The 18,274-nt window shown below is 38.8% G+C and overlaps 1 protein-coding gene across 2 annotated transcripts in view; it reads left to right on the forward strand.

Annotated features, from left to right (window-relative positions):
* The first annotated feature begins 1,183 nt into the window (after window positions 1–1,183).
* The window catches only part of nfat5b (nuclear factor of activated T cells 5b), a 58,665-nt gene continuing 41,574 nt past the window's right edge, over window positions 1,184–18,274 (forward strand). For both annotated transcript variants that reach the window (XM_041778433.1, XM_041779165.1), the window contains exon 1: window positions 1,184–1,470. In XM_041778433.1, the coding sequence (XP_041634367.1) occupies window positions 1,398–1,470 (73 nt within the window). In that variant the 5' untranslated portion in view covers window positions 1,184–1,397. The remainder of the gene's footprint in view (window positions 1,471–18,274) is intronic.

An 18,274-nucleotide genomic window follows, 5' to 3' on the forward strand; every position in this document is an offset into this window, starting at 1 on the left:
AACTGTTGTATGAAAGTGACTTTTTTTTGTTTTATGTCATTCTCATTTTGATAGAGAAAAAGAAATCTAAAAAAATTTAGAAAAGTAGGATTTTTTAGTAAAACTATTCTAAAAAAATGACACTTGAATTATTGCATGATGTACAATGTCTCTACTGCAAAAAAATTTTAAGCTGGTATTTTGACACCTTTTAGGTTAAAGTATTATTGCACCCTCTGTGATTTGAGAGCTGCAGCAGGCCATATTGTGTTTAAATCAAAATTTAAATTAACTGCCAATCCCTGTTTCAAAAACATATGCATATCTACAAACTGATCCATCCATCAGTCAATCAAACTTTGTATACAGTATAGCACATTTCAAAGAAATTCAATTGCAGTTTAAAGTGCTTTACATGAGAATGCAAATGTGATTGACAGTAAAATATAAAAACAGAATAAAACAGAAAGATTATTGTGATAATAGTAATGATCATATTATTATAATCATACAGTCCTAAAAGCTTTTAAGAAAGAAACTAAACATTGTATCTAATTTGTGCTAAAGAACTTTGTATAATAAAAATAATGGTGTTAATTTACATATACAGAGATATGATTAGATGTACCTAACTGAACATATAACACCAATCAAAAATTGATTAGAATAATGCAAACTTGAAAGACCTTAAAAAAGGCTCTTGAATAATGGTCATGCAAATGTGCTAGGCAAAGTTACATAAACTGAATTAACTACATACAGAGTTGAATACTGACAGACATATGTCAAATGCAAAGATTTGTGACTATATAATATCCATGTCTTATACTTCCCAGATTGTATTCTTCAGCTTGATTGATAGCTTGATAAAAAATACAAGGTCTGAGGACTGCCTTATTAAAGTACACGATTTCAGCAAACAGCAGCTTGGAGGACTTGTGTGCTAAAAATAACTTTTTAATTGTATAATAAACAGATTAGGATAGATGATTAAGAGTAAAACGATTTCAAAGCACCACCAGATAAAGAAAATCATGAACCAAAACAGAAAAAAGTCAGTCGCTAGCGTCTGGTCTTGCGCAATAATGCCCATTATCATGAAATAAATCAACGTAATCTTTTACGTATTGCGTCATTTGTGTGGGCGTGACACCCGACGTGAGCAGCAGCAGCAGCAGCGGCACGGTTTGTCTTTTGGCAACAACATGCGTTGTAGGCGGACCGAGAGGGGTCTCACCAGACAAGTCACCGCGGAGACAGTCAGGCAGCTTTCAAGATTGGGTCAACGAGGAAACTAGAGTTGTCTGAACACAAGTTTTGAAGTTTCCAGACAGGAGAAGTTATTTTTTTTAATCGTCCCGCTACGTGACGTTGTGTCAGACTAAGGGTGTCCGGTTTCCTAGTCTTGAGGGATTGCGATGCCCTCTGACTTTATCTCCCTTTTCAGCGGGGACCTCGACCTGAATCCTCCCAGAGCCTTGTACTCGAAAGGTAAACCAGACAGCTTTTATACTTCCTTGTGTTTGTCGCTTTTGTCTTGGGCTTTATTTTGTTGTTAACGTGTGTGACCTGTCCTCCTACCTGTGTTGGGGAGAAACTTGTGTTTCATGTGGTGGCGCTCAGCCCCCTTCCCCTCTCAGTGTCATTCATCTATAAACTGCCTCCTGTCACATGCCTGCTGATAATAGAGTGGAGTCGAGGTTTACATCTCTCTAAATACGTACCCATGCTATTCTTGAGTTTTTACTCTTGTTTAGTTTCCTTCAGAGAGTAGTTTTATTTTACTATTTATCGTAGCGAAGCCCTCAGCAGCTGCATGCACACCGGTCAGACCAGTTTACTTTCCCCTGCCTGGTGAAAGCAATGCTGTCTTTTTCTGTGGGCTGTTTGACTAGACCCCCCCCCCTCCCCCCTCCCCTGTAACCTGCTCAACTGAGGCGCCACACACGCACTACACTGCCCCCTGAGAGAGCTACAAGTGTGTCCATCATAAACATCAACTCTGTTGTCAAGTGTTTGGGAGCTAAGCTTCAGGCTGAACTCCAAGAGAAGACAAATCTGCTGTGTATGTTGTAGCGTGCTCTTCCATTGTAAGGTTGAATACTTTTCTAGACAGATGGCCACATGATACTAGCAGTTGGAAAAGCAGTTTTTCTAAAAGGCACCAAAATGAATGTTTTAGTGGGATATTAGTGTGTTTAGCCTACAATTGGGCTGCTTGATTATGCCAGAAGTTTAATCCAAATTATTCTGATTTGTACTGAGATCATGATTTTTAAACAAGATAAGCCATTTTACAGCATCTGCCTCATATGCATTTATTGAACTTAAACACTTTGAAAAACAAGTAATAAATTGAAGTATGTTATATTAATGAATTTTTAAATAAATATTTAAGCTGTTTATAAATAGTTATAATAACATATAACTAATTAATTAACAATGTTTTGTGGTAAAGGTGATTCTAACTTTCACTTTTACTATAGCTGTTAATATTTGTGACAAACCTAAGGACAAAATGTGCTCACATGGCATGGCTCAAGTCATTGTTTAATCTTTATGATCATGTGTTCATGATGGTAACTACAGCTGAGGCTTGTAGCTGCAGCTTTCAGCAATGATGTGCAATTCCCAACATTGTTTTACAGCCTGATTTAGTATTTGAGATAAATAATTATTGATTGTACAGGTAGCATAAACACATTTTAAAAGATTCCCCAATGTAAATGGTAACAAAAGATTTTTGACCTAGATATGCAGACTAGTACACCTACTTTATATGAGAAAAATTGGCCTTGTGCAACAACATTGTAATAGCATTGAGTTTTATGAATAAAAAAATATATAGTGCATAAAAGCTATGACTCACTTTTTGTCAGTCTGTTATTTCTGTTATATTTGTTCTAAATCCAAAGTGAATCAAAGTCTAAATTAAAAATCATGATTGATCGGCACAAATTCATCTGAGCACAGCTGGTAGCTACAATAGTAAGGAGCATGGTCCTTGCACTAAGATCTCCTTCTCGTATTGCTTATATCATGACAACAAAGTAATTGTAATTCATTTTGCAGCCCTATGGAGCAGGGCATCTAACAGGCAAGAAATTAACTTCACAATTTAAATGATTAATGCAAACAAACAGCATGTTCTACATTTACATACTGACATTTCTTATTTTGAATTACATGATATGTTTGCCAAAGTCCTGTGTACCCACAAGCTCTCTGGGCCGGTTTTGTAGTCTGGTCCTCTGCTAGTCTAACATGACTGTGCCAAGCTATGTCCACTTAGGTAAACAGTCCCAGTGTGAAAGTAAAGGACCAATTCAGAGCAACAATTTTGCAGACTTCTGGTGTACTGCCCTTTAATGTTTCCAACGTGTTAATGCAGAGCTCTCCAACAAACCAGTCTTGAGCTTGTTAGCCACATTGCAGCTCTTCATCTTAAAGAGAAAAGAAAAACACTACTTCTGTTGTGTGATCACTACTGTATACTACTTTATTATCATGCTGTAATCAGTGGGTGATAAAACATTCTAGTGTGCCATGTTGTGGTTCATACTGTATGTTAGACTGTTTCAGTGGGACCTGAGGCTTTCTGTTTTTGTTTATACACCACACATCCACTAACTCTTTTGTATTCTAAGTTAGGTTATGTAGTAGAGGGAATCAATTTCCTTTTAAACACTAGACTCACTTATAAACACAAAGACACTATGAACAACACTATATACTCTGGAGTTAAATTTGAATGTATTAGCTCTTCTCAAAGCCTTTACAGGCTGGAAAAACAGGGTTATAAAAAGTAGGGATGCATACTATTTTCAGCATGATATAGGTATCAGCAGATGTGAAAATGTCTGCCAATATTAAGAGCTCATATATCAGCTAAAGGTCAACTGATTGTTTTTTAAGGGCTGATACAGAACCAATCACTAGTAGCTCATCAGACCTGTAACCAATATTTGGAACTAATATATATCTATTATGACGTACATAATGTACTTAAGTGGAAAGGTAAAATTGCATGATCAAAAAATGTGGGAAAATAAACAATTTAGCCCCGTTTAGAGGTAACTAGGATGGCCCTCTGAGGCGGCAGACCCACGCCTAAGCAGCGCCACCGAGGAACTTACGCTCCCATTGATTACTATGGTGTTCAAAATTTCGAAGTCCGAGAAAAACCGAATGGGTGCACGGATCATCACCAAAATCTAATCAATTCTTCCCTGTCACTATCCCAATATTCCCTGAAAGTTTGGTAAAGATCTGACTTTCTGTTCTCGAGTTATCTTGTACACATACAAACAAAGAAACGAACAAACAAAGATATGGAACCCTTTACATAACCCCTGACGATTTCATTGGCACGGGTAAAAATAGAAGGGAATAGCCCAATGTAACAGTATCAGCATGAGAAACAATGCAGAGCAACACAGTAGCAGCAGGAAAACAGAAAGTGATACCATACCCTCACTCTGTCAGTGGCACCCAGGCTGAAGTGCTGATTGGCCGATACTCATGAAAACATCTAGCCAATCAGATTATTTTGTATTGATGAGACTGTGGAGAGTAAAATAAAGGCAGAGCAAAAGACACACCTTGGAGCAAAACTATAATTCACTTTTTGATTAATTGATTTCATATACTCGATAATTAATATACATATACTCAATAATCAGTCAGACTGATAGCCAGTCTACCACTCATATCAGCAGTATAAATCATATATCAACCTTAAATATTACCAAAATACACAGCTGTACCGTCAGGTAAAGGTGGTTGTCTTGGGTGCCACGCACTCAGGGGGGCGCACCATGAATCTTGAACATATTGAAAGAAGTCCCAGGGTCAAAACAACTACCAGACTGTCTACTTCCCAGCTCCGTTATCATTTCAGCTTACTCAGACTCTCACACAAGAAACTTGGCGTTCTTAACAGTAAAACGGTGTGTATTTATAGGTATCAGTATCAGCTATTGGAAGTATCAGCATATCAGATTTCAGCAAACAATGCAATATCATACATCCCTATGAAAAAGTTTCTTGCATTATTCTTTTTTATGAGATGATGAGTTCTCTTATGGGATGAGATTGACCCAAAATATTAAGAACAGTTCAGACACCTTTTTGTTATGATTAAACGAAAACTGTAATGAGCAGCAATCAGTATAAAAAAGGGGAACTACTATGGAGTAGGGCCTACATATGTAACATTTTTAACCTTTTTTAACCTCAGAAGTAAGTAAAAATGTTGAGTTTTTTTAGAAGACATTTTGAAAGTTTTAGTTCTTGATTCTTTTAAGTGTCACTATTTACTCAATAAAAACAGAAGACTCATAATATCTGAACTCTTTTAAAGATCTGAACCAACTAAGATGTCCTGACTTGTTTATGCACCAATCACAGTCTTGCCGACAAGGTGAACTCTGCAAGCTGTATGTTGGATTGCTATTTTGTTTGAAAGGAAGAGCTGCAGTCATTATTTCATTCCTCACATCCTCCGTACTGAAAAGTTATCACCCACGCCATGATGAAAATGACAGTGAACAGCTCAGTCACTGCATATCTTTAGAAAGCTAGAGCCATACAGATTACCAGTGAAAAAACAATCACTCAGGATAGGAATGCCTCTCATACTGCCTTATTGTGGTCAGGAAATGGCTGCAGGTTATTGAATGCAAGAAAATGTCTCCTCACCAGTTTGACATCAAAGGTAACTTTTATGAAACCAGGTTAACAATTGTAGGACCACAGGTCTCGACATACTTTTTTTTTCTCCTCATATTGACACCCACCAACGGCTGTTCAATCATTAACCCTCTGGCTGTCCTGTGTGTAAACCTGGGCTTAAATAGCACTCCATTAATATTGACTCTGCTGTGTTAAGCAAACTTGGCTGCATGCACTTAGAAATACTTGATTGGCTTGAAAGCTTGTTGATATCATATGATGAAAGAAAGAATACTGAAGAATGATAACATCTGAAAAATAAGTAAGAGTACACTTAGTTTTCTTAAGACAGTTGTCCTATTAGGTAGTTGTATTTCCTGTCATAAAAAACCAACAGGTGGACTCTGAACCCAGAAATTATAAGACATATTTCCTCTCTCAGTTTTGGAACAACCTTATTTATGCATTAAATGAAAACACAGGGTAAAACATACTGATTTGGATTTGTTAATGTTTTATATCTAGAAGATTCTTTCTTTGGACTGCCAATTTGGCTCAGTGACGATTCAAATAATTGTACTTAGCATTATTGTTGTCTTTCTTTCTCTCTTTCTGAAGATTAGTTCTTGGCTTTTAGTCTTTATTGACAGGATGTCTGAAGAGAAACAGGAAATTGGGAGAGTGAGAATGGTGAAAGTGCATGGATCAGGATTCAAACCTGCAACCAGCTAAATGAAGGCTCTAGATTGGCACCTGCTCTACCAACTGAGCTGACTGAGCCCATTTTGAATTTCCTTAAATGATTTATTTCATCTCTTGAAATCATCAGTCAGATTTACATAAAGTGCATTCAGCCTGCCCAAAACAAGGTACTAAAATATGAGTCCTGTGAAAGTTTTGGGGATCTCATGGTAATGACCTGTGTGCAAGTATTTATTCTTTATTTTAGCAGGGAGAACCCACTGAGTCTAAGGTCTCTATCCCAGGCATGCCCAGCAGCAACATAGTAAAAGAACAAGAAAATATATTACATGATTGATATGACTTTGTTCCGTGTTTCAGACCCTAGCCCCCTAAAAACACGAAACAAAGGAAATGGCAGCTGATCTGTCATTTGAAAATGATTCCACACACTGTGGGTGCTGCAACACTAAAAGCAGTCTTACCCCATGAGTCCTAAATGTTGGTGTTTTTAAAGTGATCCGGTTTTAAGACCTGACTGTATGGCCTGAAATGAGTAAGCTAAGGAGGGAATACACCAGTGAGGGTCGTGTAAATGAACAGAATACTTTGCTATTTTCTCTGTCGAGCCATTGAGGGCCAGACTTCAGAACCATGCAAGTCACAATGATGAGTTAAAAATCTCTCACCTGTGACAAACTGAAGGGGATTAGTGATTTGTCTTAAGTCCTTGATGTTCACCATTGGTGACTTCAGGCTGCTCTGTCACCTTTGACCTCTGTAATTTGGTAAATAAATCAGTATCCTTGATCTCCATAGCCTTATTGTAGTACTGTGTGATGTTTTCAAACTGTGTTTTTGGCCTGGGGCACTGATTTGCCTGTTGAGCAGGTGTGAGTTTTCTTTTAATTTACCCTTGTAGGATCCACAGGGCTTTAGCTTGAATTTTGGCTATGGGAATCTACCCCCTTCTGATTCTTTGTAGAGATACTTTTATATTTTCAAAGCCCAATTTTTAAGACTGGGTAAGTTAACATCACAGTAACTAATATAAATATATCAATGTTGAAGTCTTAACAAACCTCCATGCCTCTAAAGCAGTTTTTATGTATGTTGACAGTGTCTCCTGTAAACTTAAACAGCATTCCTTCGGTCATGCAATTGTAAATTAATGAATTATTCATGACCAAATTATGTTGAAACTGCTGTACATTCAGTTTTTGTTTTACCTCTTTAGACTTGAATTGTGTCATGTCAAAAACCAACGTAATGATGCCGTACCGTCTTCTAAATGCCTTTTAATTAATCATTAACACTAACCAAACCTGGGTAAAAAGTCTAATCAGGCTGAGGTCAATATATCACCTCCGTAGGTATTTACTGCTCTCTTGTGACTTTGTTATGGCCGCAGCAAATCAGAGAGTGGTTTGACCTGTTGAAGTGTTGTACACTTATCAGATTCTTTTAATGTAATTATTTTTCTCATTATCTTTTTAAACAGGTTTCTGTTTGTCATCACTACACAACATGGTTAACCTCTAATTTCACCACTTTAAAATAATTTCCGTTTGGCTTCATTTTATTTTAATAACTTGAGATCTGTGTAAAACAACTGCAAGAATGTGGGAAAATTTGGCAACGAAAAGTACAACACATACCCTGTGGGTCCACCGCCTACAGGGATAGTCATGGGGGTCAGGTGCAATGTAGACCAGGTGGCAGGCCTGTTGTGGTCATAGGGTCTGTAGTGCCTGTTGTGGCAGCAACCCAAAAACCCCCTGGTGGACACCAGCAGTGAGGGAAGCTGTCAGACTAAAGAAAGAAGCCTTTCGAGCTAGGTTAGCCTAGGGGTTTATGTGTTCTGGGAAACCGTTTGATGACTCAAGAGGGGAAAGCAGCAGGGCTCGGCTCAGGCTGTTATCAGCAGAGGAGGAGAACTGCTGAAACGGACTGGAGACATCGTTGAGCAGTGGAAAGAGCACTTTGAGGAACTTCTAAACCCAACTCACATATTCCCAGTGGAGGAGACAGAGTCTGAAGATCCAGTTGAAGACTCATCTATCCTTGTTAGAGGTCACTTAGGTGGTCATAAAGCTCCTTAGTGGCTAGGCGCCAGGGGCAGGTGAGACATGCCTTGAGATGCTGAAGGCTCTGGACATTTTTGAGCTGTCTTGACTAACACGCCTCTTCAATGTCGCTTGGAGGTCTGGGACAGTGCCTGTGGAGCAGCAGACTAGTGGGGTTGCCAGGCAAAGTGTGATTGTTTTGGTAGTAACAACACACAAACCAATCAGAGTGTGAGCTTTCATTCCGTTTAAGATCTAGGTGCACCTGCAAGCTGGCACATTATTATTTACACAGCAGATTTATGTATTATTCCCAAGTAAGCTGAGCTACAACCAGCTCCTTAATCCTGTCTCCTTTCGTTGTGCCTCTGAAGACACAGAACTCACATAGGATGTTGTATGAAAAATATTGTGTGAGGATTTAACTTAAATTTCACTAAAGTGTTCCTACAACTTTAAAAATGATCAAACTGCATGGTGAATGTATCCATGAGGCACTAAAATCTCCGAGTATACTGAATCCATGTTCATTAATCTTCTGTGAGCTCAACATCAAATAAGCATAGTAAACATTTATTTCCTCATTATCTCTGCTGAACCTCTTGACTAAATTCTAAAGCACATTCGTATTAAAAACCTGTACCCTGCTTGTATTATTTGTGGGCTGTTTTTCTCTGTGGTACTTATAGTTAAGAATACAATGCAGTATACTTCATGTTGCATGAGAGAATGTGATTGTATGTGCCTCTGCATGTTTCTGCATGCACTAGACAGAGCGCACAGGCATGCATGGAGTAGAACTTGGGAACAAAAACAAAAGTTTTATATCTTTTGGCACTGTGTCACATTAAAACTTATCTGTGAGCAAATCAGAAAAAGTGCTTACATGAAACTATGTAGAACTCTGTGTGTGTGAAACAAGCTAAGTCAATGAATGGCAGTCTTTCTGATACAGTCACTAAACATAAGGACAGTGTGGCCAGACTTAAGAATTTAGACCAGGTTTTAGTTGAAGTGTCACACACCTTTGTCTCTTTGGCCAGGGTTAGCAGGTCAGGTTTGAAAGCAGATCTTTGCTTACCCTGAAGCAGCCACACACATCTTCAGTGAACTGATGAAACGCTTGAGACTCTGACTGTTTATTATGTCCTAGCTCCAAATGCGCTGTTTTATTTTTTTGCCTCGATCACAAGATATTGGACACTGAACACTGAGCGGGTGTACCGCCTACAGCCTGACAGTGTTTACACTAGCAACGGACAGTCTAGTGTCTACATCTCTAAAGCAATGCCACCACTTACCACCTGACTGTGCCGGTTGCTGTCGGAACTTGAGGGTCAGATTTCTAGTCTCTATCAAATCCAGGAGGCTGAGCATGTCATGGACTTACTGGTTGCAGAAGCCTCCCGCTGTCCTGCCAACAACACAACACTTCCCTGACTCGGTCTCTCCGCTACCTCTGAACCGGTGCCATCGATTCAGGAGGACCAGGACCGGCCTCGGCTCGGTGCAAAGCTGAAAGTCCGGAATTGTTCCACTCCAGCTTCTCGGGACACTTGGACGGTCATCCAGGGCAAGAAACATGACAGGCACCTTTCCCGCACTCCTCCTCCTCCTGCTGGGACCATTTGGCTAGAAAACAAGTTTGAGGCTCTGGGAGAGCAATACCTTTACACCAAAAACCCAGAGCCCCCCGATGGTCCTGCTCAGCTGCTGTCAAAGCCACCCTCAGTCCGAGGACGAGCCTCCTCCCGTCAGTCTGACATGTTCACACACTATCACCCAACCAGGTCGCTCAGATCTTCAAGTATGGGCCTTCTAAATGTGCCTGAATTAAAAGGCAAATCAGGTGAAGGTGCATTTAGCCACTATGGAGCTGTTCTATGGAATAAGCTGCCAATTGACCTGAGATCAGTAGACACTTTAAGTTCTTTCAAGAGCGGCCTGAAAACACTGCTTTTCTCTTATGCCCTTGACTTTTAGATAAAGTACAATATATTTGCATTTTGCCTGTGTACTCTAAGGAGTACACATGACTTGCACTGTACATAGGTGTGTGGGTGTGTGTGTGTGTGTGTGTGTGTGTGTGGTGGGGGGGGGGGCAATTTGCTTGAATTGCTGATTGCTTTTATCTGTCTGTTTTCAATCTTCTGTAAAGCACATTGAGTTCCACCTGTATGAAATGTGCTGTACGAATAAAGTTGAATTAAATTGAATTGAAAAAGAGTTTATGTTTTGGGTAAAGATTCTCAGTCAGGCATGCTATTATAGAAAAAATAGCTTCATGTATGAAGTGAAACACGATTCTAGACATCTTTAAGTGAAGTTTATTCTGATTCTCTCCCATTTCTGTGCATAAAGATTGCTTTCTGCTTGCCCCCTAAATGTTCCAGTTATTTCACCACTGTGAGTTTTAGGATGCCAGATTTTCATTTCTAAATGAATTGAATTAAGTTATCAACAAAGTCAATTGCAGGGTATATATCTGTCTCTCCCCTGCTTGTTTGTGCCTGTTCAAAGAAGAACAGATTATACAACTTAGATAGCTGACAGGTAATGTGCAGCTGCAGTTTTAGAGACACCTTTGTTAAAGATGAAAATGACAGAGAAACAACAGGAACAAGTTCAACAGAACTCAAATTCTTTTCTTAAGTCATGTGTTGCAATACTTAAGCTATTCCAGGAAACTTGTCTTACAGTTGCGTTTTAATCACATTGTGATCCTCGTCCTGAAAAGAGAGTTTGAGGAAATAAGATATTTTCTCTACTGTTTCCATTTATATACAGCTGTAAAATCCTAAAGCATTCCACTAACTGTTTATGAGTTTACTAATCCATGCCCCATCCATGAGGAATAAACCAAACACAAAGAAACCTGTAACAAAATGAAGAGGCGTGTAGTGTAGACAGTCTCTTCCCGGCCTTAAATAGGTCATGATGCTGGGTGCATTTGCTCATTTAATCTTGAGGATGATTTCTCACACTCCTTGGTAAAAAGCCCAAAGCACATGTGAGATCTCACATCTACCCTTTGTGTTTCTCACCAGAGCAAGATGATTCTGAGCTGAGACATTAAATATTGAGTGTGGTGAATCTTGGCTGACCGTGTCTTTCCACTGGCAGATAAGAAGCAGCAGTTAAGGTGTCAGGAGCTCATAAGCAGGCTGTAAACACCGTATTACACTTCGCTTGTTTAGTTCAAGGCTCAGAGGGATGAGACGAGTCACGTGAAGTTTGACCTATTAAAGTTTTATTGATTACTTATTGTCAAATAAATGAATATTCTGTGAGAAGTTAAAAGCGCTGATTTAATCAGGTTCTAACCCTCGTCATTTGGACACCATGTTTATACCATGTTGTTGATCTAATGTTTTAATTTGTGTTTGTTGTCATCTGCAATAAATGGCTCCTTTATCAGCTGGAATCTAACAAAAGCTTTTTAAAAAGTTGGATCCACTTTTGTTCAGCCCCTAAGTGTGACCTTTTTTAATATTATTGTTTCAACGTCAGACCAGGACCTGCTCTAGAATTAATTTGATCCTTATAAAGGACATACTACACCCCTGATGAAGTTGGTAGTCCTTATCCTGCCTATGATCAGAAAAACTACCAGTGAGGATAACACCACCTTTTGGCTTAGTGGGTGGGAAATCAACAGTTTTTGTTGAAAATGAAGTCAGAAACCTTTTTTGTTATGATTTGTTAATATTCAACCAAAATAAATCATTTCTTAATACAGATTTGCCTGATAGCAGAACTCCAGCTTCATGGGTTACTGGCTAGGGATGAAATGGTTACTGGTTTTAATGATGATGTGGATGAAAAAGTCTATGGTTATCATAACATTCAAATTTCAGTTATCATTAAAACAATTTGTGGTAACTGTGCCTTGATATCATGTCAGTAATGTCTGGACAGCATGCTACATGGACTTATAACTGAGATGAATGGAATACACACCACACAGCTCGACTGGAGATGTAAAGAACAAGTTTTAGGGACAGGAGATATCATTGTCTCAATACTCTGCTCTCTCATCTTCACCACAGGAATGAAAAAACCCCATTCTGAATTTGAGAGTGATTTGCATTCACTGGCTTAAGTTGCTCTTCATCTGCTCAGATGTGAAGATTTACACCTGTCAGCCAGCCAAATGCAGGTGGATTTTAGCTGTGGTGACTCCCACTAGTTAGATAAACCCCGCTCTGTGGGGGAGAGCGCTGTCATCTTGGAGGATAGAGTTTGGTCCTAGAATGTGGAAATATTGGATTGCCACTGTTGCAGAATCTCATCTTGATATCTCCAATTGAGATTGCCTCCAATGATTACAATCAGGTACCTGACTGTCATCACCTGGGGGTACCAGAAGCTTAAAACATGAGTCAATAGCAACTACAAGATAAGCTGTGGTGGAGAAGATCTGGCAAACTTTCAACCCACATACTCAGCTCTGCTGCTCATCCTGCAAATGCATGTTCCTTACAAATGAGGCACCATTTAAAACAGAAATAAACAAGCTTTCCAATGGTGTAAGATTGTTCTAACAAAGAAATATCTACCAAACACAAATTTCCTTACTTTTTGCACCAAGTTATCTTGATATTTTCTCATTTTTGAAACCAAAATTGCTTGTGGAGCTAATTCTAACTGTGTTGGGTTTATATATGTAAAACTTGGTGAGATGATTTCAAATGGTGCACCAATACTTTTTCAACATTTTCACCAGATTAAAAAAGTACCTTGATACTAATAACTGTGATATTTTAGGTCTCAAGAGTTGTAGTATCAAATGTACATATTGAGCGTAGTTGGTTCGACTCTTTTTAAAGGCTTTGTGTACAAATAAAAGGCCTTTGAATTCTAATTTTATACACTTTTAAAGGCCTCTAACCTCAGTACTTTTAATCTCCCATGATCCCTTTCTGACAAAAGTGACAACATTAGTACAGAAAGGAGGGACGGGTCAACAACATATCAGTCTGACACAAGAGACGACGTTCATTTCCCCTTCCTGACCAATTTTCAATGTTGGGGTTTTGTAAGACCCTAATCATTGCCTAACCTTAACCACAAGTTTATTGTTGTAACCATAATGACGAGGTTCTCTTGACCTCAATTGTCTTTTTAACTCATAACAAGAACCCTTTTCATTACTACACCTAACCAGAAAGTTGCAATAGTGCTGTTGTATTACTTAAGAGGATCATTTTGCAAGAAATGACTGTAAAATATGTAGCGGTTTATTTATGTTTTATTCAGTGGACTGCTATTTGTTTGATTCTAAAAACCCAGAGACTTCACATTGACTACAAGGCAAATTTAAGAGAAACAGAAATTCCCTCATTTGAAATCTTAATGTTCCAGTTTTTGGATGAAAGTTATGTAAGATATTGTGAAATTATCAATTTATTTCTGATTCATTTCCTGTAAACCTGTGGATTAACTGACTTGTGGTTGTTTAATGGCTCCCTTTCCTTTGTTTCCAACCATGAATTTGGTGCATGATTCACGCTGTTAGGAAAAGTCTGGTTATGTGTCCAGCATTTGGACTCCACTTTGGACTTTCTTTCTTTGGGATAGTTTGAGATGCCCAATGGCTACGATTGCTTCATTGTTTCAAGACTTGACCCAGATTTACAGACAGTGCTGGTTCTCGTAGTGGTTCCGGACTTTTACACAACCTATCCCATCAAAAGGTCCCCTCAATGGAGTTCATACAGAAAGGTATTTCATGACCTTCAGAAATGTTGGCATAACTATTCAAGCAATCCGTCTTACAGTCTGCTGGTTGTGGTATCTCAATATCCTGTGTTTTCATTTCTGTTTTCTGACTCATCTGCTGCTTCCTTGGCAGACTGGCAGGGCTGGAATGAAATGGCCGATTTCCCCTGCATCCTGTCATTGTTGGTATTCTTTTTCTGTCTATATTAAAGTGAAAGGTTTGGAAACTGAGGAAGAAGCATGGTAAGGCCAAGACATGAGAGGTTATTGTGTCAGAGGAAGTTTCCCTGTTGATGGCAGCAGTAGCTCCTATGTTTTTTTGTGTTGGCCTGTAAGGTTACATGGAGATGGCCCCTGATTGTTAATGTCCATAAAAGAACCTCTCAAAGGCTCATTCTTCATGTTTCACATGTTAAATACTCAACACTGAAGAAAGAGCATCAGCCGCTATTATTATTTTGTCTCTATTATTTGTTGGTAAACTTAAAGTTTACATTTCTTTCCTTGGTACCACCATGGTGGCAGTGACACTAAAGCCGGTGTGGGAACTTTACCTGCTCGAGTGTCGGATCTGCTTTGGGTCCTTTGTCTGCTAGTGATGCAACACAGTATGATTGACTGACAGCCCTACATTGATATGACGACGCGGCACATAGTGATTGGTTGTACACTGGAGAGTTAATGGAAGTGCTGTGTTTTTTTGTTGTTGTGTTGAAGAATCATTGCACTATTGTCTTATCTAAGCTGGTACAGCTCAGTTTATTGTTTGTTTATTGTTTAATTTTTATTATCAACTGATAGCACAGCTAATCCAAAACAAATTCCTTGTACATTTAAGCATAGCTAGCTATTAAAGCCAATTCTAATTTGAAAAAAAAGATAAAGCAATCAAACCCAACAAACTTTCAAGATTTAAAGGATATTAAAACCTTTTTGGTGGATGACATCAAGGGTGAGTTAATAGCTTGGATTTTTTTCTGATATTGGTGCAAAAACAGTACCATTTAAACAGTGCCTCAATGGTGCCTGAATTTATACTTTTAAGTGAAAAGTGTTTTTAAAGTTGATAGGAGAATACAAAGCTGTTTCTGCATAATGTTAATAAGTCAAAGAAATATCTTTAAAGATGCCAACATGGGATAAGAAAAGGAAACGGGTGTAACTTCTTAATGGAAGAGGCTAAAGTAAAATTCATGCCGGTGTTGCATCCAACAATAAAGCCACTGTGTCAGTCAGTGTGACTGTGTCCCTTGTGGGAAAACTTAAGGAGAGCAGAGACATTACTTTAGACCTGCCTTTCTCTACCAGGGTGCCTTCTGGCATCATCAGGGGAGCCTCCAAAATGCTAAAAACTCAACCAAGAGTTGCTGTAGTTTTGCAGACCATTACCTATCCTGGCAGATAATCAAAATTGTCTTGAAAGCCCTTTACTTGGAATTGTACCAGCACATAAAGCAAATAAACAGGCTTAATTCAGTTAGCACTGTGCAAGAACCATGCTTGTTTTTGGTAGATTGGCTGATGCAACAATTTTCTTTTTTTTTTTTTTTTTTTTTTTTTTAATTCAATCAAAATTTGAGCACACAGAAGTCACACAAATTCCATTTTTTTTACTTCCATTCAGTGTGGCAGGGGCTCTCCAATCATCAAAATCTGTGTTGTTATTCAGTTGGGTGAATATTGGGTGTTTTGGTACCAGTACCATGTCGGTACCAGATTTTGATACATATCTCTAATCATAGCCTTGCTGTCTTATAGCCATGGTTGGCGGTAATATTTTTCTCTATTTCATTAATAGTGAACCTTTGTCATTGCATGTAAACCAGAGAGTTATAGCACGTTTTAAGCCTGATTTAGCCTGCACTGAATCTATACCATAGCATATGCCATAGGTCAGCATAGCCCTGGCCTGCACATGTAGTCCAATGTGCACCTCTTAAAAACATGTAACTACTGAAGCAATGCAGACAGCAAGCGCCTTGATTGACCCACTGGGTAGCATTAGGTGACTGCCTTTCTCTGAGAAATGCCTACAGCTACATTGTGTGCAGTCTGTGTGAGAAATGGAGGCAGTAGTGTTAAGCATCTGGGGCTTAGCCCAAACTTAGGATGGGCTAGGGGGATGCTTCCCTAGAAATGTGCTTATCAAACATTGATATGCACTATTTTCAAACAATTTCAAACAGATTTTTCTGCCCTGGTATAGCTTCAGGACCCACAACCAAGTTCACAACCAAGTTTTGGGTCCTGACCCGCCAGTCAAGGACCAAGGCTGTAGAGCCAACATCACTTTTAAAAATCTGCTCTTAAAGTGTCCTTGTCATACCTAAATCATAACACAACATGATAAAGATAAAAAAGTTCCCCTTTGCCTCATAGAAAGGGCAGAAACTGTCTGATGTTGATTTTGTGAGTTATCTTTTGTGATAACTCAACAGCATCAAACTTTTTACCAGCCTGAAAGATTCAGGGATTCTGAGAAAGCGTTAGGAGCTCAAGCCCTGTGAGTCACGCCTCATTCCAGCCATGCTGCAGACAGCTACAGCTTTGCTGACATCTGAAAATAAAGAGCATTTCCTCGTCCATGTCTCTCCGTGCCTGAACAAGGGCAAATACTTCTCCGTCCTCTGCCTCAGCTTATTTAGCAGCTGTTACCCCCTCCACCATCTTCTCTCTTTTTTCTTCTTTCCAAAATCAACTGCTGCTCAATAACTGTCAGCTCTACCATAAATGTTCAGTTTCAGCTGTTATGGTTTCCTGATCGAGCAGAGAATGTGAAACCAGCCATATAAGAAGCATAGAGATCACAGCGCTCACTAGTGCTTTGGCGGAGTACTGCAGATCTACACAGGCCACTATGATTAAACTATGGCATGGATTCAGTGTAGAAGAATAAAAAGTCCTGGGACCGAATGCACAAGATAAACTATAATGTTACATAACCATTAAGGATATTAGCCTTGTAAACTCGGGGGAGTCCTGAAAACAGCAGAATGAATGTTGATTGTCTTTGTGGTTTCATGTCAAACTTGACTCAGACTTGCTCACAATAGATTAATCCTTGAAGAAATAAAAAAAAGAACATTATAGTTGGTTACAAATCTGAAGCTGCGTGGGTTTTTTTTTGTTCTTTTGTGTTACTGTGTGTTTCTTGTAAACTCTCAGGAGCTGCTGGAGGTCTGCCGAGCCCTTTTTGTCTCATGTAAAGCCCCACTTCCAGAGTTTAATTTAACATAAGGTCATGTTTGCTCTCTGTCGCCACTCACAGGGGGAATCTCTTACCTCAGGACAAGTCCAGGCACGTCAAAGTTAATGGGATCTTGATAGATTTGCATCTATTTATGCAAATTCATTTTTTAAGACCTGTTTTTTTTCCCCATTTCTTTCCCTTTTTGAAGTCAACTGTCTGTAAATAACAATGATGTGTTTTTGACAGTTGTCTTTGCATCAGCTTTTGTATAGGCAATAATGGATTGTAACATATTGTGTCAGGACTGTGTTGTCATGCTGTCTCCTTGCCACTCCTCATGCATCACAGTTTGGCAGAAGGGGAAGTCTGACTCTGGATGAGTTAGAAAGACGTCATCAGCAGATTTAAACTGTTTATTTCCCATCAGCTCAGCATGCCACAACCTGCTCCAGGCCATATAAAAACGTTTTTTTTTTCTCTGCTCTTCTACTTGATGATATTTCACCAGCTTGTTTATATAAATCCAGCATGCTATTACTGAGACGTTATCGAAGCATACTTTGTGTATTGTTGCATAAATAACATGCACACTTTAATATAGGAAAGAAGAAAACGTATCAACCATGTGTTTTAATTACATAATAGCGTCTTGAGCATCAAAAACACTTTTTAAGCAGGAGTTATTTTCCTTTTAGGTGACACAGCCAAACAAAGGCCTGAAAACTGTTTTGGTTCTGGTGTCAGTTGAATAATGACTGGTTTTCCCAGGTTTTTCAGTAAATATTCCAAATCCTTGATTATACCCATAACATCAAATCTTCTTAAGTTATTATAATCTTAGGCTCAGTCAAGCCCCAGAAGTTGGGCTAAAGTATGGTTAATAATTTGAAAAATCTCAAAGAAATGATTCTTGTGAAGTGAGAAGAAAAAGACTTTCAGAGCATAGATACGTTATCTCTCAAGG

Source organism: Cheilinus undulatus, linkage group 1, assembly GCF_018320785.1.
Source record: "Cheilinus undulatus linkage group 1, ASM1832078v1, whole genome shotgun sequence".
Classification (NCBI taxonomy): Eukaryota; Metazoa; Chordata; class Actinopteri; order Labriformes; family Labridae; genus Cheilinus; species Cheilinus undulatus.